Below are 27202 nucleotides of genomic sequence, written 5' to 3' on the forward strand. Positions count from 1 at the left end.
ATTAGAAATTATTTCAAGAAAAACTTGAGATACTTCGCAATAATTTGTATAAGCGTGTTTAAGAGTAACAGTGTAATGCAAAGTAAAATACGACATTCTTCGTGAAATTTCATATAATACAATGTGAAATAATTCTGCTAAATTGATTATTTTAGATATCACACCAATAATTACTTGTCAATTTATGATTTCTTATATTTTCCTGCATTTCTTATAAAACGATTGATCTGGTTAGCGGTCAACAAATGGCAAGTTTATTATTAACTACTGCAATAAAAACTCTTGATAGGAGCTTGAAAAATCATGTCAAAAATAATCATAATAAACTGCGTATATACATATGTATAAACTATCTTTACGTAGAAATCTGTTCGATAAGCTAAGTAGTAGATATTTCTTCATTCCGCAGCATCTTTCCAGAGACGAGGATATTGACTAGAAATGGTAGTCGATGCAGTTAGAGAGTGCTGCATAAGCTTGTTAAGACGAGACAAGGCGAAACAAGCTAAGACAGGACAAGACTGCCTTTTCGTGTCCCGGCCTCCGCTTGATCCCTCAAACTCGTGTGGCGCAAAAACGGAACCTACCATACCGACGTTGTATTTCGAGAGGGTTGCTCGTCGGATTGGACGAACGATGTCAAAGAAAAGGGAACAGTAAGGGTGTGTAGGAGTAGAGGCGAGAGGAAAGGCGGATTGTAAAGGCACAGGCAGAACAAGTCGTGAGGATGAGAAGGGACTAGGAAGAGAACGTTGTGAGATGTGTGTGGAAGAGAAAGATGAAGCTGGAGGAGACTCTCTCGAGAGACAATGAGACCGCTCACGAGTGTCGCAACGAGTGGGTGCTCTTCACTATTGCCAACTCAGACCCTTCAGGCCTTCAGACCTGCATCTAGCGCGCCGGCTAATACACGTTACGTCGCAACCACCACCGTGAACAATCACCGAATAGGACATAGCCACAGGGGAATTGGAGGCCTCAAGAGAGATCCTGTCGTCACGCTTCCTGATGTATCCTGATTTTTAATTTGTTCGTTGAATTTAACAGTGGCAAACTTACGCTCTAACTCAAATAAATTCGCGGATCAAATCAAATTGATTAATTTGTTAATAACTACTTACTACTTAAATGTTCAGACATAAGAACGAAAGAAAGAAATTAAACCAAATAAGTCCTATACTTATTGAAGATACTTCTACAACAAAAATAAGGCTTTATCTAAACATAAAAACACTCACATAATTACGTTAATATAAGTATAGCTCATATAATTATAATAATTGAATAACTATAGATACATTTTAATGATATACAAATATTATTATAGATAACGTTATTATAAAACAAATAAAATAAACCGAATAAAGACATACATACTATATCTCCGATTAAGGCATGTTTTCAAATACTTTTATTTAAAGCGTATTATTTGCAATACAAGTGTATTTTGTATTTCAACGGAGGACATGAAAGCATTTTGTATTCAAAATCGAAAGATTGAAAATTTTTTATATTTTATAATTCAAATAAAAGGATTGATTGTCAATCTTAATATTTAAAACATACAAAATACAAAATATTTTTATATACTCCCATGCATGAAATACAAAATGCAAAAATATTTTCATGTGCTCCGCTGAAATACTAAATACAATTGTTTTATATACTGTTTTTTAAATAAAAGTATTTCAAATACATGCCCCCAATCCTGTCTCCAATACAATATCCGGTTCAACTAATTATGAGGATAGGAATAATAGAACGTGACGTTTATCCTTTTCCAGAAACAAAGGCAATCTCGTTGTCCGACCTTGTTATAATTCTGGTGTAAGTTACGTCAGCGTTTTCATGAATTACATCCGAAAATGGAATACGGCTTTTCGTTTAACTCGTTAAAAGCTATTGTTCTATTTTTAAGGTTGAAAGATAAACGTTAAAAGATTGCCTCACTCTCCTATGTATATTTTAATAATAAATTTGCATTTATAACAGAAATGAAAATTTATTCTTCATTTTAATTGAGATTCAAAAGCATAAAAATTATTTATACAGTTTCAATGATAATGACAAAGAAAAAAATTAAAACTAAGTCCCCCACATAAAATTCACATACCTATTTACCTCTAATTCTTCGCAAGAATATCAGGATTGCATTTAAATATAAACAAATATTGTGACTAACTAGAGAAATAAAAATATGTGAACTTATATAAATTATAGAAAATATAAAATTAACATAATGTTTTATATAAAAAGAAGATATGTCTTCAATTATTGCTGTTTTAATCTTAATCATTAAAAAGAAATTTATTTATTTTATGTATGAAAACATCTTGCAAACTTCTCTTTGAGTAAGAGGCCTATCTTTTATAATCTCATTATTATGAAAGATATACAGTGAAAAGGATTGATGATTCGATTATAAATAAAATTTTAAAAAACAGCGAAAACAATTGTGTTTTAAATATAATTAAAAAAAACAGTGAAAATAAAAAATTGTGTTGTTTGAGATCGGTAATTCGGAAAAAAAAAGTAAGAATTCTTTCGATCGACCGACAGTAATTGTTATTGAACGCACGCACAAGGCGAGCTCGTGATTTCATCTCGAGCCTGACCTTAAGCCTCGCCAAAGTCAGGGATTCGTCATTCTTTAGTCTTTTCAAAACAATTCGATACACGCAAACAGGCACCGGCAACGGACAATCGAAAGTTCTAGAACAATTCAATTCGCGCACGCGAGCGCCGCGCTCCGACGAATACGTCACGCGAATATGTCACCAATCCCACGTATGGATTTTCTGTCGCGCATGACTGTTACGTTGAACGTCGTTAAAAAAGAATCCAAAGCGCCAATCAATTTTGTACAACCAATGCCACGTAATAATTACGATTGTGGCAAAATTTTATTGGATTTCTCCCAAGAAGAAAGCCCAGGCCGAAAGCAATAAATGCTTCGATCTCGCCGTTCCTCCTTCTTAGAGTCATAGTCTCGCTAATATATCGTTTCGTAAAACCGCCGTGCTAACCGCTTAGTAAAAACCGCTATAAGACAGATCTTTTCGAGAAGTGCCGAGAAAATCACCGAGATTTTCCATCACCGCGATTCCAAATACAATTTGGAAAAGGTGACCGCATTTAATATTCTGTTAATCTATTAGGTGTTGGAATTAATTCGTAGCGTTTTACAAGTGATGGGAAGTACTTTCATTAATGTATTTTTTAATGCTCATGTGAAATAAATAACATTCTTTCATTAAAAAACGCTACGAATTAATTCCAACACCTAATAATATTTAATTAATTATATTTTCTGAATTTGTAACTGTGCATATTAAAGAAAATTCTTTTGTTAAATTACAAAGAAACGGAGTTCTCTTTACTGTCGTGTATCATATCAACCGTGTGCCGTTCTCTCACTCGAATCTTTCCGCGCGGTGCATTCCTGCACATTTCTGGTCCTCCGAGCCGGATACTCGCCAGCATCCGCAGTGTCGAGTGCATCGCGTTCAGTTTGCTAGTGCTGAAAAGAAAGAGTGAGTGATGGGTAAGAAACTGCAGAATTTGCTGACGAAGCAAAACGACCTTCGCGATCGCATGGCTCAGTCAGTATCAGATCTGGAAGAGCTCGGCGCAGCGAACATTACGCTGGCAGCCGCCGAGACATTCGTCGGTCTTCTGGATGGATTGTGGGCGAAATTTGAGGCTCAGCATGAGCTCATCATAGAGCATCTTGAAGATGCATTCAAGGAGAGCGAATACAACTCGACCAGAGTCGCTAACTCAGCGAGAGTGACGTACATCACGCAACGAAGTCTCCTTCTCGACTATGTTCGGAAACTCAAGGCGAAGGAACCGAGTTCAGCTTCCAAAACAGAAGGTAATGAGTCTTCCGGAAAACCGTCGCTGCCTCACCTCAAGATTAATTCTTTCTCTGGCGAATTCGAAGACTGGCCTACATTCCGAGACCTCTTCCAATCCATTGTGGGAGACAATTCATCAATCTCAGCAATCGAGAAATTTCATTACCTGAAAATTTATCTGGAGGGTCCTGCTGAGGAACTGATTCGACCGTTAGCAGTGACCGGAGACAACTATCCACGCGCATGGGAGCTGCTGAGCGAGCAGTACGAAAATAAGAGAGAGTTATCACGCTCCAATTTCTCCAAGTTTACCGCCGTGGCTAAGATGAAGAGCGAAACTGAGGAGGAGCTCAACCGCATCTTCAACGCCGTGACCAGGGTAGTCAACGGCCGGGAGAGCATCGACAGACCTATCGGCTCTCATGGCTTCGATCTACTAAATCATCTTGTCGTCGAGCTCTTCGATCCAAGAACTCGCCTGGAGTGGGAGTCACTCTCAAGCGCCTCGAGCGACGTGCCCACTCTTAAAGAGCTGATGAACTTCATAAACAAAAGGGCACGTATTCTCAAAGCCGCCAAAGCAAAATCGCTCAAGGTCTCCGACAACCCGTCGCGATCTGCCAAGTCGCATCACGTCAAGAAATACACCGAATCTTCACAATGCGTCCTATGCAAGGGTAAGCACCACGTGATGGTGTGTGAAGAATTCAAGAAGAAATCCGCTGTCGACCGCAAGGCCGTCGCCGAAACTCACAGGCTGTGCTTCAACTGCCTCGGCTCTCATACATTCGCGAAGTGCCAGTCGACGAGGACGTGTTCCACGTGCAAGTCTCGTCATCACTCAATGTTACACGACGCGTACGTTTCACCGAAACCTCAAGAGGTCAGCTCACTGTCGGCGCGACAACGACCACAAGGCTATTTTGCTCGCAACTGCGCGAGTTTCCATCGCTGATCGTCACGGCAATCGGCATACCGCACGCGTGGTCATCGCCCAAGGTTCGGAAATTTCTTTGATTTCCGAGGCTCTGGTCCAGCGCCCACGCCTGCCACGCTCTCGATCCGCAATCGAAGTCATCGGCATCAGCGGCAAAAACTTCGAGCTCAGCAGGGGAAAGGTGACGCTCAAGGTGACCTCGTTAACCACAGGGACCGACTTCACCGTCGGAGCCTTTATTCTGCCACGTCTTTCGCTTTACCAAGGCTCTCACGCAAGGATCAGAATGGAGTGGCCACACTTAAAGGAGCTCCAATTGGTTGATCCGGACTACGCAGCAAACGACTCTATTGAGCTACTTTTTGGAGCGGAAGTATGCTCAATCATGGAGCAGGATGCTCCAGGATGGTCTTCGCAAAGGAAGCCCCCAAGCGCCTATCGCTCAAAAGACACTGCTCGGCTGGATCCTATCTGGAAGTTGCGACTAAATAACCAACTCAGCACAGCGCCACTCGCTTCAGTGCACCACAGATCATGAGCTAGCCGAACTTGTGCACCGCTTCTGGGAGCAGGAACGAGAGGTGCCCGCTCCCGTCGCACTCACGCCAAAAGAGCAGCAATGAAGACATTTTCGCGCTGCAGCACCAACGCACTGCCGAAGGACGATACATAGTGCGACTATCTTTTGCATCTCCGCCGACGACGCTGGTTGAGACGCGAAGATCTGCTGAATGATTCTTAATCGCCATGGAGCGACGCTGTGAGAGAGACGTACGATTCGGCGATCTCTACTGCGCCTTCCTGAAGGAATACGAGGACCAAGGTCACATGGAATTGGCGCAAAGAACCTCCGAATTCTAGCGAAGATCGGTACTACCTTCCACATCACGGCGTCCTTCGAGAATCCAGCACCACTACGAAGCTCAGGGTCGTCTTCAACGGATCGCAGCGTACAAGGTCCGGTGAGTCACCTGCTCATCGGGGCACCACTGCTGGCCATTCCTGAACCTTCCTTGTCGGACAAGAAGGAAAATTTGCTTTCCAGGTGGCAACTTGTCCAGCGGATGCGAGACCACTTCTGGCAGAGATGGTCACGTGAATACTTACACACTCTGGCTACCAGACCGAAATGGACCAAGAACGCTTTGCCACCACGCATTGGATCGCTATGCATCATTCGTTCCGAGCTCTCACCGCCAAATAAGTGGCCACTGGCACGGATCACGCAGCTACATCCTGGAGACGACGGCGTAGTGCGAGTGGTCACAGTCAAAACTGCCTCATCCGAATTAATTCGTCCTTTAGTCAAATTAGTTCTATTGCCAGAAGATGCTACCGCGCAGAAGATTCTTTCGCACGCTAATGCATCGAATGTAAAGGAGAGCTTGAATTGATCGCCTGCACGTTCGTGAATCATTGCTTCAATTGTATTTTATCATGTAACTCTCGTTCACGGTTCAAGCTCTTCCACGGATTCCTTGTATTGTATCGCTTATCTTACGTGTTTACAGTTTTATTGTAATCTCAATGCGTTCATCGCATCGCACTTACGCAAGTACGTGTGCTCCGACATGCTGTGTCGTACACGAGTACTCAGGTTAAAAGTTCGGAACAGCAAGTACAACGAAATGATTTACCGCGTAAATCAAATGTTCGCACTCTTAAAAGAAATTTGCAGCCAGTAATCGCTCTCGATCAAACAAGCATCGCCCGAGGTAACTTTTATACATATATCGTCACGGAGATGACGAGGCGGGCGGGAATGTTTGAGATCGGTAATTCGGGAAAAAAAAGTAAGAACTCTTTCGATCGACCGACAGTAATTGTTATTGAACGCACGCACAAGGCGAGCTCGTGATTTCATCTCGAGCCTGACCTTAAGCCTCGCCAAAGTCAGGAATTCGTCGTTCTTTCGTCTTTTCAAAACAATTCGGTACACGCAAACAGGCACCGGCAACGGACAATCGAAAGTTCTAGAACAATTCAATTCGCGCACGCGAGCGCCGCGCTCCGACGAATACGTCACGCGCTGTCACCAATCCCACGTACGGATTTTCTGTCGCGCATGACTGTTACGTTGAACGTCGTTAGAAAAGAATCCAAAGCACCAATCAATTTTGTACAACCAATGCCACGTAATAATTACGATTGTGGCAAAATTTTATTGGATTTCTCCCAAGAAGAAAGCCCAGGCCGAAAGCAATAAATGCTTCGATCTCGCCGTTCCTCCTTCTTAGAGTTCTTAGAGTCATAGTCTCGCTACTATATCGTTTCGTAAAACCGCCGTGCTAACCGCTTAGTGAAAACCGCTATAAGACAGATCTTTTCGAGAAGTGCCGAGAAAATCGCCGAGATTTTCCATCACCGCGATTCCAAATACAATTTGGAAAAGGTGACCGCATTTAATATTCTGTTAATCTAATATTTAATTAATTATATTTTCTGAATTTGTAACTGTGCATATTAAAGAAAATTCTTTTGTTAAATTACAAAGAAACGGAGTTCTCTTTACTGTCGTGTATCATATCAACCGTGTGCCGTTCTCTCACTCGAATCTTTCCGCGCGGTGCATTCCCGCACAGTGTTTTTCTAGCTATGATTCACTAAACTAATAATTTTGTAGTGTGATAACTTTAAAAATTACTCGCACAAAACAATCAATTTAGTGATTGACTATAGCTAAAAAAATACAATTTTTACATTGTCATCAAGTTAAATAAAGTTAAGTCTAAACCAAGTTAATCAGATAATAAAAAACTGACTGAAGACTCTGAATACTGATTATGATACTTTGACTTTTATTATATTTATAATCGAATCATTAATCTTCTTCACTGTATATCTTTCACGATAATGAGACTATAAAAGATAGACCTCTTACTCAAAGAGAAGTTTGCAAGATGTTTTTGTACATAAAATAAATAAATTTCTTTTTAATGATTAAAATTAAAACAGTAATAATTGATGAAAACATATCTTCTTTTTATATAAAACATTATATTAATTTTATAATTTTATATTTTAAAACGTTATCATCAAGCTAAATCTAACCAAAAGTTAACTAAAATAAGTTAACCTTTGGTTAGAAAATGAAAATGAAAAATTGGGCCTTAACAATAGCATTAATACCATTAATTATATTGTCGCACAGATGTATTATATATGATAAAAAGCACAGCGACAGTAGATATAATATTGTAGGTATAAACTATCGTTAAGAGTGCAGAATTGGGATACAATCCGAGATTTTAGAGAAAAGATTTGCGACTATACAACGAAGCGAGAGGAATTCTCTTTGAATCGTTGTTGCACAAAGAAATGGCGAAACTCGTTTCGTCCATTCGCTTCCTTTCAATTTTCCGGGGCCGAATCTCCCTTCAATTTACTGGCGTCCACCGCTAGCGAGGGACGCGCTCGAGTAATGCATCTTCATCCCGCTCGTATTTAACTTGTACGAAAGTTTATCGTCAACTCGGCAAGAAGCAGCCGCACTCATCCCCCCGCGATATCGCTCCCGATACATCCCTCCCCGCATGCGCATCCTCTCCATCCTTCAGTCTTGCCGACATAGACGAAGAAGAGGAACGTCTTCGTGGGTAAGCCGAGAACGCGAGACGCGCCATAAAACAACCCCGACGCTGGGCGTCGTCGGGTATCGTCGTCGATACATAATCGCACCGTCGGGAAAAGTTGCGTTCTCATGCCGGAAATGTCACGATGACGTGATATTCCGCAGGTCCTTTTAAGTAAAGGTCCTACCGCGTTAATGTCAAACCGCTGGTTCTACATATCATCAAAGGTATCAAAGAATATTAGTAGTAGTGGTATGGTTTTACGTCTCAAATAAAGACAGAGGTAAAATGACGTGATCAAAATTACTTATTCTCTAAACGAATTAAAGATAATGATAAAAGTAATTGAATCTGTTAGCACTATATATACTTCACATAATATATTTTAGATCTTTGAAAACTCTAAAACCAACATATTTTCATAAGATTATTGTATATCATTTATTTCCAAAACGAAGACTAGTAAAATTGAAGCAGTGAATAAAAAAGTATATAAATATCAGAACACTGTTCTGAAATTAATGCGTATGAGTAGTGTAATGATCAAGTGTGTATGCTTTTATTCCCACAATCGTATAGAATTTATTTAAAATTTCATCAATCATGAATAATATTATCTTCAAATATTATATAAAAATAAAATGAAATAAAATCATAACTTTTCCAATCTGTGTGTCTTTCTGTTATTAACTTTAGTTATATTATTTTGAACTAAATATATTGCAAACTAATAAATCAAAGATACATGTACAGGTATACTTATACACGTAATGGTGCCTTCAATGGTGAAAGCAATCGACACGGATAAATCCTTCGATATGGGTAGAAAAAAAGAAAGACAGGGAAAAAAAACGAAAATCGGTGCATTTCGGCGTATGAGTAATTTCGTGCACGAAAGAGCCTGTTTTGGAGCGGGGATAGGCGGGATAAAGGAGAAATATGACGATGCGAAAGCGTGCGCCGTTATACGATAGTGCGTTCAACGGTTTCAAACGGTCAACGTAACGGGAGCGTGGAGACGATAAACGATTTGGGTGGCGAAAATGTCCGGTGGCGGGGAGAGATTACGCACGGCCGCCGAGAGATACCTTAATCCGTCGACTGACTGGCGGATCCTGGCTAAGCCACTATCAGGAGCTTTCGGGCTTGGCCGTTAAAACGGGACGGGACGCGATGCACGCTCGCCAAAAATGCGGCTTTATTAGGTATCGCGGATTTACTTCAGGACGTCGGATCAAAGACTCGGAAAAAAATGCAACGCGTACGACGACGCATATAATTTTGCTTACACATAATCTTACGTATAATCCCGCTTGATCCCATTTTATGCGAAAATAGCAGCCGCTAATCCTCGTTGAGATTTTTTTTTTTGGAAAAATTTCGAGCCAAGCAAAGTAAATTTACCGCGAGAATTGAATTTCTCAATTGAATTTGTTTTAATCGTCAGATAATAGCGGTTTGACTTTCGTTTTGCGTCTAATTTTGAGGATTGATTCACTTTCAGGCGTTGAAAGGATTAAGCACGGCGAAGAATCGCTTTTATTTAACTCGCTTCGGCGATAATGTCGAATTGGAACGATTATGCTGCAATGTGAATAGCAAAAACGCAGTTTGAAAGAAACTTTTCTCGTGGCGAGCGTGAAGCGGAAACGGACGACTGTCACTGTCGTTTGTTTAACTTTTGCGACGATTCCCGACGTTTTTGCATCAGTTAGAAGGGTTGCCCTTCCTCCTTTTTCACTTCTTCCCTCTCGTATCCTTCTCGATCTCTTTTCATCCACCTTTCGCGACTTCGTAGCGATTTCTCGCTATTCCTCTAACTTTAGTCTTTTCCCTACTGTCGCAAACAAACAAGCTTCAGGCCGAACTTCAGTCTCGAAGACTCAAACTCGCTTGGCGAGACTTGACGGAACCTTCGGCAACTTTCAAATGCAATTTTCGAATTCGTTTCACTGCAGTTTTCGGGGTCCGTGACTTTTGGACTGACCAGGATGTAACTTTATCTCCCCATAGACATAAAAAATCCACCAAATGTAAATTACACCATGAGCAATTAACTATTATAATTTTTAACGTAAAAATATCATTATAACAATTAGAAACGATAATTAGATTTAATTAATTTATCAAACAATTATTCACAGATCTAATTAATTTTTTTGTACACATCTAACGGTAACGCCTTTACAACATTAAAGAAAATTTTGTGCAACTATTCTTGGCATCCGCCGTGCAATTTTGTTCTTATTTTATATATGTTATTAATCTGTTTTTATAATCTACATTCTGATCTACGTATTTCAATTATTCTCAGCCAATTTCGTTCTACTATATCCTACTATACGTATCTTATATCTATAAGTCATTGGATATCTACTTCATGATCTATTACATGATGTTATCAGTCGTTCAATATCAATTTTATTCGTTACATATTTGCTATTCTCATTTTCAAAGCTCGGGTATTCCACATTATCGACGCACTACGACGGTCAATGCCTCAACCATCTTTTCAATCTACCGACAATCTACTTCAACAATCTTTCAATTTCAATGCCGTTCGTTCGTATTAAATTTCATAAATGCAACGGGACGTATAGTGCGTTGAGTAGACGCCGAACAAGAAAGAAGAGTCGTGAATCTGATCGAGCTTCGATTGAGAGAACGCTATCATTCCAAACTCGCAAGAGATCGCGTGTGTTATTTATGAAGGTGGCTGATAGCGATAAGGACAGCAAATCGAGCGAATCGAACTCACAATCGGACCAAGCTGTATTCAATTCCGGCTCATAATTGTTAAAGTGGAAAAGTTTCAAAGCGCCGTATCGGAGCCCACCCTAGCGATATTCTCAACCCTTTCTCAAACCTGCTCCTTCCTTCGTCGTCGTCTCTCACTCGATCCTCAAGAGAGCGAGTGTTTCCTTTTCTTCTTCCGCATTCTGTTTCCGCGTTCGTTTCTACGAGTTCCGGACTATCGTACGGTATCGGACTTTCGCGAGTTTACGAGAGAGAGAGAGAGAGAGAGAGAGAGAGAGAGAGGGAGGGAGGGAGGGAGAAAGAGGAAAAGAAAGAGATTTCGTCTACATTGTCTACACCATAAAGGTAAATTTTTCCCGTTTCGCTTCAGCGATCGGCGAACAACCGAATGACGGAGTCTTGGAACACGTCTTTTGTGTTGTTCCACCACTCCCAATCAGAACAAAAACGTAATCCCATTGCCTTTGTTATACGAAAGGACGTAACGTTGTTTTCGTTTTCACCTTTTTACAATTTCATGTATATGATATGAGAATTTAACAATAATTTAATTATGATACGATAAAAAAACTTGTACTAATTTCTGTAATTTAAACTTATGTTCAATTTAAATTTTTCACAGTTCATGCTATGTGTATTAGTCGATTTTATGTTATGTAACATCGCGTGCCGATGTTGTCGAGGAAACCGATCACTAAATATGAAATTGCTCCGAGTCGATACTGCTTTACTAAATCCCACCACTTCTAATACCTTTAACAAGATTCACTATTGGAATTTCCGAAATATAATACGTGGCCCTTTTCTCCCCCAGTTTCAATTGTATTATTAAATCTGCTCGTTGCTGACCAAAACGAACCGATATAAGACTTTATAATATCTTGAAATGGAGCGTCAGGTGGCTAGATGCGATCATATATATATTTTATCTTACAACATATCTGTATTTCATATAAAGAAAGATCAATTAAAGCTATTAAAGCTGTAAAAATGTTACTTTCTCTCCAAAGATAAGATATTGTCAATTAAAACTAAAATTATTATAAATATTACTTGTCTATAAAATACTCAGTTACAAATAAATTTATGTTAAAATAGATTGTTAAAAAAATTATTAAAAATATTTAGAAAAAATGTTAGATTCTTTATAAAAAATGCATCATGTTGTTAATAATATCTGTGTGCGAAAGCTGAAACTTAATAATTTACTTTTAAAAATTAGGAACACACACACACACACACACACACACGCGCGCGCGCGCGCACACACACAGAGAGAGAGGATCACGAGTGGAAAGGTATAATTCATCAAACGTAGAATTATAAAAATATTGAATATTTTTACCTATCGAACATTTAACAACGCATTCTAATGAAAATTTTTCTCACGAGCGTTATTCGCACGCGTCGCGCCGTAGCGGCGACGGCAGCGCGCAAAAAAATATCAATATCAATTTCAATTGCGGCGAAACTCGATCATCTCCGCCGAAGGAATACTTGCGCATTTCGGCTGCCGCCCGCAACGAGCCTCCACATCCATTTCGCGGGTATGGAAAAAGCTGTGGGTACACCGGGGTTATTGACCCGTCGCCTTCTATCGAAGGCTCTATCGGCATCCTCTATCGTACTACCGGACGATTCAAATCGACGCGGCTGGATTTATGAGTCGCAGGCTATACTCGACGCGTTAAAAGCGAGCGCTTTCACGCCCAAGGACATTTAACGTTAAATCCGCACGCGATCACGAAAACAATTCTGGCATGACACGAAAATATTTTTTCGCATTGCACGAACAAAAAACGCGAGTATTGCTCCTGCAAAATGCAGTCGCTTCACCCTTTCCTTCTCTCGGAAAAAAGGATCTACGGATAGAAAAGATACGTTTAGTCTTCGACGTCCGAAAGCCAAAATCCTCCAAATAGATCATGTAACTTATTTTATTGCTACAATTAGATTGTTATAAATTAAAAAAAAATTACCACTATTTGTTAACCAAAATAATAATTTATTCTTATCTTTAATTCATTACCGCGTTATAATAACGTTGTAACTGTATGAAAAAGTTGGAATCGTAATTAAAAATTTATTTCAATTCTTATACGGCTTGCAGAATCAGCAGTGGCCTGTCTTGCCACAGAGAAAGCCCATTCTTATTATTTCTGTATTTGCACACGCGCATTTAGAAACAAAAAATAGGGGAAACTTGGCGCGTTACCAACGACTAGCTCTTTTTTCCCTTACCCGTCCACCACCTCCTCCCCCTCCTCCTCCACTTTCTCTCTCTCCCCCTATTTTTCCGCATAAATACAATCGGGACGCGATTCTCTTCCAATTATCCTTAAGGATTAATCCGCTTTTCGACGTTAGCCAGTTGTTGGTGATTAAACGCGCCAATGGGACACGATGGAGGGTGGCGCCGTGCGATGAGTGCGAGTGTGACGGCCGACGGCGGTTGCACAAACAACAAGATGGCCGCCGGCGGGGTTCCTCTGACGCCCCCCTCGCTCTCCCAGGAATGCGCCGCGACGCCAGCCTGGCCTGCGGACGAAAGGGTTGTTTTGCGAAAGGAGAGAACGCCGCGCGTACCTTGTCAATTCTTTCCGAATGTCTGGCCGTTTGAAATATTGGCCGAGCCGCATTGCAAAGCCAACCGCTCCTCCTACCACTAAACCTCCGCCCCAGCTCGTCCTTCTATCCTCCTCCTCCTCCTCCTCCTCCTTCTCCTCCCTCTCCTTCTAGCAGTCCTACAGATTCTGTAATTGTTAAAAACAACGCGAATATCTAACCCGAATATCTTCGAGCCGACTCAAAATAGAACACAGCAAACGCCAAAGTTACTTACATCGAATTTTTTCGTTTCATCGCACAGAGACTTCTGAATTTTTTCTTATGAAAGAATCTTTTTACGTTGAGATATAAAAGATGTGTGTGGAAGTGGAGAATGATCAATATCGTTATATTCAAAGTTTACACATTGTCATTGAAATTGAAAGAATTGAAGAATTATTTCTCATATTAGATTTTAAACATTTTATTACATTTTTGTATTTTGTATTCAAAATGTTGAAGTTTTGTATTATTGTACTTTGTATTTAAAGTGTTTAAAATTAAAAGATTTTTAAAGATTTCCATTTTTACGAAGCGCGATAATATTAATAATTGGCAATTCAATGCTCGGCCATACGATTGATGAAAAGATTTGTCCAATTAGCGAAGCCATCCACAGTGATAAAGATAAGACATGTCTTGCTCACGTCGTCGATAAACATCATAAATAATTAATATAACCCACGTGAACATGAAAAAAATCGTAGAGGTTCTCTGTAAAATATGATTTCTTAATTTCGAAATTTTTAATTTATTGCCATTAAAAATAATTTTTCCGAGATTTTCTAATTATATAAACAGAAAAAGGAGGGATTTATTAATACTCATGTTTAAAATCAGTACTTTAGTTTTTGCTGAGAGAGAGAGAGAGAGAGAGAGAGAGAGAGAGAAAGAGAATTTAACTTAAGATAACACAATTATTTGTAAATAAATTTTAAGAATTAATTTGATACTCATTATATTTGCGATTGTGGTTCAAATAAGGAACTTAGATGAAATTTGTTTTGAGAGACAATTCCTAAATTTTGTTTCTCTGTCGCGGTTCAATATGTAATTCTTGAAAGAAACTTACATGTTTCCTATAAAAGTAAATACCTGAATTGCATTTGGAATATAAACATTATCAAAATATCTATTCTATTAAATAAATAATACGTACAGAGATAATAATAATTATAATCAAAAAATAAGAGAAGAGTAATAACATTAGATAAAAGTATAGTGTGTGCAAATTTTGTGTGTGTGTGTGTGTGCATTTCAGCTTCGTGACTCGCGTTCGTTTGTCCTCCCCATCCATCGAATTCTTTTTTATTATAGTTCGTGGAGTAATCAGCAAATCGGCGAGCAGTGCTGGCAAGCGATCTTGTGAGAGATGGCAGGACGAGAAGAGGGCTCGGTAAGACGTCGAATAACTCGATTACTCGTCGGAGGAGTGTCACTTTGCCAGGCCATGCATCCAAGTGCGAGCGGAATTTCGTTAAGATGCTTCTCGTAACCGTCTCCACCGTCGCTTATCCGCCACTTTTCCTGTGACATCTTTTTTCCGAAATATTTGGAGCGAAATGTTTTTGCGATAATATCGCGATAGAAACGAACATGGGAGAAAGGTTGGAAAATATGACACGTAACCGCGACGATGCAACCGCAAAGATATCGAGATATTTCGGAAAACATTATGCATATAAAATTTCATTTTGATGTTTTTTAAGATATCAGCAAATGCTATAACGTACTATAAGGTGAATACTATTTTTGGTTATCCAGTTATTAACTAAAAGAGTCAAAGTGTTTCAGATGTGAAAAGATCAAGCTGTTGCAAATTTATCTAAAAGTTATTTATATTAATTCTAGAAAACAAAGTAATTTTTGAATTTCGAGAAAAAAATGCACAAGTTTACTATTGACTAATTTTGGATGTAATTGAAATTGATAAAGTCGTACAACTACGCTTCGTTCGAACGCTTCTTATTTTCAAATAAGCCCCGAGACTATATAGAACAAATAATTGAGTTAATTAAGTCAGATAGCCACAGGCCTGGTATAATTAAGTATATAGTTAGCATGGCGATATATTGACTATACATTTTTAAGAATTATACTCGATTTCACAAGCAGGCTGAAACCTCATCAAATAATCGTCTCAATAAGAAATCTTTTTGTAAAACATAATTTTCTCTCTCTCTCTCTCTCTCTCTCTCTCTCTCTCTCTCTCTCTCTCTCTCTCTTTCTCTCTCACTTTTTGCTTTGCTAATCTACTAATATTAATATGACGGAAAATAATATGTATTGTGATAATTTAATGCAACATCGAAATTGATAAAATATATAGATGTAATATTTCTTAATTTATATTTGTCTATATTCTAAAATAGATATTATAAATTTAGATATTCATAAATAAATTCCTTCCCAAGTTTATATTTTGTATTTTTTTATCATTAATTCTATTAATATCATATTAATTCTATTAATATCATATTAATTTCCTTATAGATAAATTGCACTTTAGTAGAGAAAAATTAAATATGTATAATTTCTTTATATTTATCATTTTTTTCATTCTGTATAAAAAGTATCTGCTTTATTACTTTTCGAGTACAGAAGAGTACAAAATAAAAGACAACAAACTTATTAAATAGCAAATCAAATAGATATATCCTGAGTCGCATTTCATTACACGAAATATAAAAATCGAAGCGCCGAGGCAGAAATACGATTTCAAGCCACGTCCTAGATACATCTACGAAAAATATTGCACTCGGCTTATCAGGTTTCGCGAGCAGTCTCCAAGTTCACCCACGACGTTTCATGCTCTGCGGTTTCGTTTGCGATTTTCGAATCGTCCGCGGAAACTACAGAATGAGAGCTACGAGCTCTACTCCAATCAGATATCATCTAGGTCGGGCTAACATCAACGACCAATCGCATTTATGAGATTGCCACTCGCGGTTTTTGGCATAAAGCCATTGTACTTATTTCGCTATGAGTAACTAAAACAAAGGTACCGCTCCTTCCCTTTTATTCGATATATGAAATGTTGGAACATTGGAAAAATTATGAAAAAATATCTTTCATTTAATATAAAGGATCCAAACTGTATCCTCTTCATATAAATACTCGTACGAAATTCGCTTATCAAGCAGTTATTGAAAATACTATGGCATGTACAAACATGGCATGTACATGATATTTTTATTCGAGATGTTGCTTTCCGCGTATGCCAGTAACTGATTATGATTATTGGAACAGCTTTTATAAGATTTGAGATTATAATTCTTTAGTGACTATTCTTTTATGTATTATTTTATTAAACTGTTAGAAAGATTTAGAAAAAAAAATTGTCTTCAGATACCTGGAACCAAGGATCGGCACTCAATGTTCATTCTGGTTGTCCTTTTTATTATTGTACAATGACATTTGTTATTTAGCAACAATTTTCACTATGACATAGAAGCATAAATTATTTTATATTAGAAATACCCTAGATATCTCATATTACAATTTCCACGATTTTACAATCATAAAATCTAACTTCTGCAATTAAGCAATTCAACATATCCCGTATTTTTCTATTAGTACGATCTTACTTTAACACTACATGAAGAATTTATTGCCGTATATTTACTTTTATTAAGTAATGAACAAGTATTTAAACGTCATCTCATTTTAATGAAACTTGAAGACAATCAAATTCTAAAATCTTTTTTTACAATAGACTATAGGCACGATCTAATAATAAATTTTCCATTAAATAGTTTTCAATCCAAAAACAATAAATTCATAGTGGAATCAATAGATAGTTTATTAGTTTAGCAGAAACGCTGCTAACTCATATTAGGCGCCTCTCTCATAATAGGGGCTTTCCTCTACATATACGTCTTTAGAATATTCCCGTAATATTAAAAAATATAAAAGCTGTAATTTATAATTTTTTGTTCTTTTATATAGATTTTTTTATACAGGTAATTAATTCCCACAGCTATTTGCATTTCTTCTTTTATTCTAGAGAAAAATATTTTATATAAGAAAAACGAAATGAATGGAAAAATACGAAATGCGTTCCGTTGATAACTCTATCATTCTCTTAAATTGATATAATCCCAGTAAGCAAAATATCATTACTACATTACAACATTATTATAACAATCTTCAATAATATAACATTTTCAAATATGTTGTATTTAACGTTCTATACATTATTACAACTTTTAACCACAATTTGGAAGTGGTGTGGTGTGTGGGTTTCTATATATAGAATAAGCTTCCGAAAACGATTCCCACATCCGATTGCAATAAATTTTGACGAAAATACTATGGCGTCAAATGAATGACCTTAAATAAATTTTCACTGATAAAAAAGTTTAATGTCAAAAATGTTTAAATAAAGTTATATACTTCGCTTTGCGTAAAAAATATGCCCCTAATATTAATATTCTATCATGAAAAAACGTTATGATGTTGCGTTATTAATATTAAATCCATATCTCAATGTTGAATTATAACATTGTTAAAAAACTATTGCAAAAACATTCTGTGTTCATTGAAGTAACATCTTACAGACATTGCAATTTAATATTCGAAAATATTGATTCAATATTTATTCAATAAAATAAAATAAAACTCCCAACTATTAGGGACTCATATAAACTTCCAACATATTAGGTTTCTATAATTAATTTTTACACAAAATTAAACATTTACAAAATACGTTTTATTCGCTTTTATCTTAGTACCCTTGGATCACCTTTTAAAAATTATTTTATTAAAATATAGATGAAGAATCTCATAATACTACGCGTCATTTCTATCTTATATAATTTTTCAATACGAGAAAATTACTCCGCCACGTCCATTTACAAGTGATATCGCACACTACTCTCGAATAAACGACATTAATAATTACGTGTTTAACATTGTTTCAACTTTGTAGCAACATTGGTAATCAATATAGGAAAATCAACAAAAATTCAACATTGAAAAAACATTCACACATAAAAATTTAACATTTAATACGTCTTAGCGACTTAATACGTTCTGTGCTATAGTTACAAAATATTCATGTATATATGTATGCATATATATATATATATATATTTTTTTTTTATTTTATATATATATATATATATATATATATATATATAACCGTTAAAAAACCATAATTTTTTTATGCTTTCGGTTTTCTTTACTAATAAAAAAAAAACCGAAACTGAGACCGGAATATTTATTTAATATTTTATTAAACCGAAAAAACCTTTTGATCCGGATCCCTGGTTGATTGCTAGCACTGATTTTGTCAAATGTGAGTTGGTTATTACTGACACACATGACATATGACATATGTCATGACACATAACACAAGTTCTAATAATAGCTTTAAAATAAAAACGCGCCATTCTTAAATAAAATCAAGGATGAAGTTGACAAAGTAAACTCAATCAGTTTAGAAAAGTTAACGCTATCGCTATCTTTTGTGAAGACATAAAAGTAATAACTAAAACCGTCATCCAGTCAATAGCACGAATTACTATTTTCATGTTATTATCATCGGCGAAATGCTATTAAATAAAAAATTGTTACTCTGTATGGATAAATAAAATTAAAGAATGCAAGTGATTATCAAATAATATTTGTAAATAATTTGTAGATATCTGTAGATAATTAGAGAGAAATTTGACATACCTATCATTAATCATATTATTATACTTACCGATTTGAGCTGCTTTACTGCCTCTCATGCTATTTATATTCTGTATTGTTATATAGATACTTAGTGTCCGCGTAGCGCAATATTCAATCCGGTCTAGCCTTACTTAACATTTAGTGCAATAAAAATGTATATATTGTATGTAAGAATATACTCAAAGAACATGCATGTCTGAAAGACATCCAAAAGACGTTTTGAACTAGACATCTTTAAGATTTTTCCAAAAGACACCTTTTAGACGTTTTTCAAACATTTTCGAATGATATCAGAAAATTATTCAAGTTTTGGAGCATGTATAGCAATTTATATTATCGACTGTAAATTTTATTGATTATATCACGAATATTGTCGAAATTGACAATTTCTGATATATCAGCAGCGGTATATATAATGTATTATGGATTACTTATATTAATTATTACACATACATTAAGTATTGTCATAAAATCGATAATATTAATCGTAATTGTTTAATGCTTAATCTTAACAATAATCATAGAAAAGGATAAAGAATACTTTGTCAATACATATAAGTTTAAAAATCTTCGTTTCGTACGTAAATAAAATTTGAATTGCCTATTCGTTCTTATCAATGATACGGACATATTCCGTGCTTTCCGATTGCTCCTAATGCAGATCTTTGATAATAAAATGATAACTTAAAACTAATTAAAAAATTATTAATTACAAAATTTTTGTAAATAATTTATCGTGCATCATGTATTTGTTAGGTCACTATTAACACATGTCAATCTCAATTCTTAAATGAATGAAATAGAATCTTAATAAACAACGAGTATGTAGAATAAAAAAAATTACATTATTTTTTAAACATTGTTGTTTAACTTACATGAAATGTTAATATAATATTAGTAAATATTAAAACTAAATAAATATCAACATTTTTATTTTAATATTATATATTGTATGTAAGCATAAGTATGCATAATTTTTATCCACGTATAAATAAACTGCGTTGGACAGTCGAGATAAATGATGTTTTTGATTCTATCTATTTTATAATCGAAATACAATTAGATACTGGAGACATAATAATTCGTTGTTTTTCGTAATTTAATGATTCTATTTTACATTTATTTTCTTGTATGTATTTTATCTTAATTATTAATTTCATTAATCACAAGAACATATACTTGGCACATTTATATTTACAATCGATTCATTTTTAGTTACTGTATATACATCGCAATGTCAATTTTCCAAGAAATGTAAGCATAGCATCCAGTTTCAATACATTCTCAGTATATTATTATGCAAATGTCTTTATAATATGAAAACAGTATATTAATGTTATATAAAACAAATTTGTAATTAAATAACATGACTCTTCACTACATCATTTATTATTTCAATATATATATATAACATATATTAGAGGCATTCTTCGTCAAGTCGGTTACCCACCGTTCCAAAATTGTACTTGACATATATATATATATATATATATATATATATATATATATACCTATCGAACATCTTTAATGCAATAATTTATTTAATATAAGTTTTTTATATTGCATGGAAACAATGAGGAAAATATATGTCAGAAATTAAATTTGAAACTTATTGATTCATTAATTTTTATTTCGCCAACTATTTGAGCCGCACAGTTTGTTCGAATCTGTGTGAAATCTATTGTAGCTACTGAACACTTATTTCTTATTCAATGCACTCGTTAAATACATTTATCTTTGCTTCTATTATACATAATCAATGTTAATATATAACTCTATGTAAAAAATATGATATATAAATACTGTTTACATATAATATAACAATAAATTTACTTTATATTATAATATAAATTATAATATGCCTGATCTGATACAAATATTAATATCCGTCATTGCCGTTAATACTTTATTTAGACATTTTGTATAATAATATGTTACATCCCTATACTTAGTCTCTGTGTTCCGCTACAATATTTGTAATCCGCTATGTGATTAATATAATGACAATTGACATGTCTTCATAGGACACATCTTTCCATTAGAAAATATTTCTTTCTTCTCGATCGGAAAGACAGAAAAATCTAAAAAAAGGAAGGACCTAAAAAAAGAATCTTTTTTTTACTTTGATTGATCTATGTTGATCGAGCACAAATATTATTTACAGAAACAAAGAATAAGGAGAGGATAATATTATTAATAATACTTTATGAGAATTTACATAAAAAAAGAAAGTGTTATGATTCTTTCATATCCTTTTTACATTAATATATTGAGTCAACAAGATCATTAAAACATGATTCTTGATATTCATGATACATATGATACGTATGATACATAAAAAAATTTTTATTATAATACACAAAGCATTCTCTTTTTTATGTCTGATTAATAATTAGTAAAAATCATGACAATTTAATGAAAATGGGGACGTGAAACATCACGATTGTTTTATGTCCATTGTATCAAGAAATACGATTGTGCATATGTTGTGTATATGTATTGTCTGTGTGTGTGTCTGTGTATATGTGTGTGTATGTGTGTGCAGAAAGGAATATTTAATCGTGCCAGGATATTCTCAGAAACTAAGATACAGGAAAAGATATAGGAAAAAATTTTACATAAAAGTTATAGGTTTTCTTGGAGAAAAAAATGTGAAAATAACAGATTTTATATATGGGGCATTACCAAAGTCAAGTCAAGATCAACATGAATTTTTTAAATAAGAACCATTATTTTTTATTGCACATTCTTAGCTGAAGTCGAAATGCTTTTAAAACACTATTGTGGCGATTCGTCCAACGGGACTCGCTCGAATTCGCGTGAGCATCGCAGCCACGCGAATTCCCTTTAAATAGAATATCAATCTAAATTTATTCTAGGCGTCTAAGGCAGGTCCTACATCATCTTACTGATGAGTGTAGTAGTGTAGGATTGAGACGAAACGCTGCAATCGACTAAAAAGCTTCGAGTTAGGCCTCCTTAATGGATACGACCATCATTTTCGTACAGATATCCACACTATAATAAAGTATTTTTTCATTAACTTCTAATCACTAATCACTAATCACTCTTCAAGTCATAAAACTTGACAATTACTATATTGCTGACATTAGCGTTATTCAAAGTATAACGTGGAGGATACTCACTCGGCTTTAATTTATTGTGTGCGTATGTGCGTATGTGCGTACGTGCATATATGGGAGAGGGAAAAAATTATACTTTTTGATCGACTGTTTGGAATATTTTATTGAGAAGCAAGAAGACTCATGTAAATCAAGCATAAAGATTTGAACTCCCTGTTACGTCTACATCGTTCATCCTGAGTAATGTTAACACGGAAAAATGCCAGTCGACCTGGAACTGATCTTGGAATTGATCATCAAACATAGTTCAGGTAATGAATAGAAACAAGAGCAGGATGTGTATATCTTTGATTCCCCTTTCTCTCCTCTATGTGCATACGTATATACATCAGATTAAATTCGATTACTAACCTTCATATGATACACCTTATATAATGATAATGTCAGCAGTACAGTAAACTAAACTCAAGTTTTATAACTCGAAAAGTGCTTAACAAAAAAATATTTTATTAGTGTTTTGGAAACGCCTTGTCTTCAGCTACAAAAATATGCAATAAAAAATAGTGGTTCCTATTTATGTTGACCTTGACTTGACCTTAGTAATGCCTCATACACAAAATTTGTCATTTCCATCTTCTTTCCACCAAGAAAATCTACAACTTTTACATGAAACTTTTCCTTTATTTCTTAATTTCTAAGATATACGAATACTGGAAAGATTAAAATACCCCACCTTACACACCTACACACGCTCACGCGACGCATACGCGCACAAAAAAAAATATATATATATATACACATATGCACACATGTGTGTGTATATATATATATATATATACACATATGTGTGTATGTATATATATATATATATATATATGTATATATAGTACACACGTACGCGCGCGCGCGAAGCGAAACTCATCTCACATCCTCCCCTGCTTAGGGGCGCATGATTTCCACGCGAAGCGATTCCCATCCCACTTCTCCCCTTCCCCGTTTAGAAACGCACAACTTTTCACGCGAAACGTGCGAAAAAATGTGAAAAAAATCGTTTCTTAAATATTTTACCTTGAAAATGACTTTATCGACAATTATCATTATTATATTCGTAATCAGGGCATCAAAATACAGTAGTAAGTCAATCGACAAGAAAATCGGGGAGTTCACCTTCGGAATTTTATTCGAAAATTCAAAAATGTTGAGGCTTTAATAGTTTTAATAAGCACTTAACCCTTCGTGGTCACACCTCCTGAGAATTTTATGTTGATCACACAGGAGACAAAATGACCTCGATATTTTAATTGATTGCCATCTTATGACTTTTGTTCTTTAAAATGACAAAAATTACTGAATATACTTTAAGCATTGTAGAATATGGAAATGCAGGGGCTTTTTAAAGTTTTTAATTTTAACATATTTAAAAAAAATCGCAAAGACTGACGTCCAAGAAACAATATACAGCCGAAGACATAAAAAGGGTATATTGAACTTTGGATAAATGGCAGTTTAAGTCCCATTTAAAAAAAAAGATCTTAGAAATATAAAGCTTCACTTTTAGAGATCCCCTGGATCCTCAGTCACCACGAAGAGTTAAAATTGTCAAGTCATACCGCCTAAAGTTCGTGCGTTCACGTAATACAACAGAAAATGCAACTGCACCTAAGTGCGCAAACTTTAGACGGTATGGCCTCAAGCATTGTCTTTATCGAAAATCCTGTATACAGAATGGGTCATTTTAATGTCCTACTGCAAATATCTTTTTTCCTTTGCCTTTTAACAAAAAATGTTTCAAGTAGAAACTTTTAAAGAATACATCAGATAGCAATATTATTGTAATCTTGAACGTCACGGCATCGCCAAGGTCAGGTCAAAGTCACATTGATTTTTTTAAATAAAAACTTCCATTTTTTTATTGCATATTCTTGTAACTTATCTTGAGAGATCTTCAAAACACCATAACAAAAGATCTTGACAAATGTTATTCATATCATAATCCTGAACAATACTCAAGAGATTTTAGCCATCAATCGAACAGCTTGAATAACGTCGGATACTGTAACTTCCAAGCCTCATAACTCGAAAAGTATTTAATAAAAAAATTTTGTTATAGTGTTTTTAGAGCTTTCAAGATAAGCTACAAGAATATACAATGAAAGAGTATAAAATCTCATAAATTATATTGATTTTTTGATAGAGTTATCTTAATACCTTTATATGCAGAATTAGAGAAATTATATTAAGTAAAAAAAAATATATATATATATATATATATACAGGATATTCTAAAAGTAACGATCAATCTTTTGCACAGGGCAGAATGGAATCGAGAAGAAAAGTCTACCATTTTGAAATTTTCGCAATAGTTAACAAGATATTAATTGCTAAAAATTGCTCTTCAATAATTAGTCTTCAATAATTTTTTACTTAAATACTATTAACTTTACAGAAAAACTATAAGAGAAAATTGTTTATTTTCTTCTCATAGAGCTCTAAAAATTTTTTAGAATTTTTTAATCGCATTTCCTTATGTTGGTAAAAATAAGAAAATGCAATACTAAAAAGTTGATACAAAATTCTGAAAAAATTTTGAAAAAATACAGCAGATACACGCTTATTCTGCTTATTTTTTAAAAATTAATTTTAATTATTGCGAAAAATACAAAATAGTACAGAATTCTTTTTGAATCAATCCGCTACACACGACCATATTGTCGCAAATATGCTTTGGGGGATACTTGTGCGTGCGTGCGTGCGTGCGTGCGTGATATACACATGTATACAAGGTGATAATTAATAACAAAACTCTCGTATAGACACAGAATGAACTAAACTGAAAAGTTCTCTACCATTTTGCATTTTTCGCATTAGTTAACGAGTTATTAATTTATGAAAATTTCTAAATTCGCCCAGCCTATATACAGGGTGTCTCTTAAGATGGGTCGGGGCCACATTGAGGATGGAGAATGGATCAAAGGGAACAAAAAATTCTTATACCATTTTGAGATATTCGCTGTAGTTTTCGAATTAAAAAAAAGAAATGTCTAAGCCAATATGCGGTTAAGTCGCGCTGCGCGAATTCGTAGGACGGCCCACGCTCGAGCGGCAACGAAGTTTCTTCCCCCTCCTTGCGCGCCGCCGTCGTCGCCGCTCCCATCCCCAATGTGGCCCCGACCCATCTTAAGAGACACCCTGTATAAGACCGCTCAGAGAAATGCATATTCTTCGTCGTTTACAAGCAACATTAGAATTAATGTGTCTAGTAAAAACGAACGCGCATCTCGGTGGGCCGTCGTATCTCATCGCACGCTTGCATTTGGCGGAAGGCCGGGCGAATTTGACTATTTTCATAAATTAATATCTACCATTGCAAAAATTGCAAAATGGTATGGGACTTTTCGATTCAGTTTATTCCATTTTACTGTTCTGCGAGAGTTTTATCGTTAATTGTCAGACACACTGTGTTTTTGTATTAAGTATATATATTGTACACGGTAAATGTCCGGTAAAGACCGTAACAACACTTAAGGATAGACAATAAGATTGGAAACAAGATCGTTTATGTTATGTTAAATATATTACTTTAAATACAAAGCGCCATTACGATCTGAATGTTAAGATATTAAGATGATTTAAAGATAGACTCCTAAGTTTTCATCATTTTGAGACAAAAATTCTAATATCAAAATGTCAAGGCTATAATAATTTTTAAACTATAAGCATTTAAAGTTACCATCTAAAACCATGCATACACCATGCGAACAAACATCAATGTTCAGACATTCATGTTTATATTAAGTAGTTTATTCTTTTTCTTAATTGCACCGAATACTTTCGATTAGATTCGATATTCATTATACATAACAATTAAACTTGTGCGACTTTTATGTAATGAATAATAACATAAACTTTTGCGTTCATTGTTTCATTCGCTAAGTGTATACATGATTTAAAATTTGCATTTAGGTGTACATACAACAGAAAATCGCGCCTAAACGCGCGAACTTTATGCAATATGATTTACTAACTTTAAGTATTTATAATTTAAAAACTATTACAGCCTCGACATTTTGATAGTAACATTTTCATCTCAAAATAATCTCGAGAATCAACCCTTAAGTATTATTATGATTTTTATCGGACCTGTATAATTACATACATGTTACATATATAATATATATATTATATACGTATTATATATTACATATATACAGAGCGTCAAAATTACGACTTAAAATACAATAAGAGAGTTCTCAGTAAGAAAGTTCTCAGAAAATTAACTAAAAATTTATTTGAAAATTTTTATTTTAAACTAATTTTTTAGATAATGAGTTTAAATATGGTCAATTATAGACTACGTTTAGATGGCCACCTGTCAACGTACGAGTTGCTCGTGCGATAGTATTAGTGAATGCTGGTAAACTTCAGCGTACTAATACTCACAGATGACCATAAACGTAATATATCAGAAAATATTGCTTAAAATAAAAATTTACAAATAACACTTTTATTTAATTTTTCGACAACTTTCTTGCTATAACATTTTAAGTCACGAATTTTGGGACATTTTGTATATAAATATATACATATACACATATATATGTATATATATATATATATATATATATATATATATATATATGTATGTACATATGTATAATATAGTAAAATACATATAAAATATTGACTGATAAAAAATTACAGCAAGAT

The 27202-nt window shown here is 35.0% G+C and overlaps 1 protein-coding gene across 2 annotated transcripts; it reads left to right on the forward strand.

Moving 5' to 3' along the window:
* Positions 1 to 2923: 2923 nt before the first annotated feature.
* On the forward strand, positions 2924 to 16149 carry LOC147910387 (uncharacterized). 2 transcript variants are annotated; one of them, XR_015544200.1, is made up of 3 exons: positions 2924 to 3125; positions 3363 to 7189; positions 15051 to 16149. XR_015544200.1 is itself a non-coding variant. In XM_087403289.1 (2 exons), exon 2 carries the CDS (start codon positions 3541 to 3543, stop codon positions 4813 to 4815), a length of 1275 nt encoding a protein of 424 aa, XP_087259415.1. In that variant the 5' UTR covers positions 2924 to 3125; positions 3363 to 3540; the 3' UTR covers positions 4816 to 7294. The 2 variants fall into 2 exon arrangements, 1 of the variants encoding a protein (XP_087259415.1); XM_087403289.1 differs by lacking the exon at positions 15051 to 16149 and having other exon boundaries at positions 3363 to 7294.
* The last annotated feature ends 11053 nt before the right edge of the window (positions 16150 to 27202 follow it).

The sequence above is a fragment of the Acromyrmex echinatior genome, chromosome 2 (assembly GCF_024713525.1).
Source record: "Acromyrmex echinatior isolate Ae372 chromosome 2, ASM2471352v2, whole genome shotgun sequence".
Lineage (NCBI taxonomy): Eukaryota > Metazoa > Arthropoda > Insecta > Hymenoptera > Formicidae > Acromyrmex > Acromyrmex echinatior.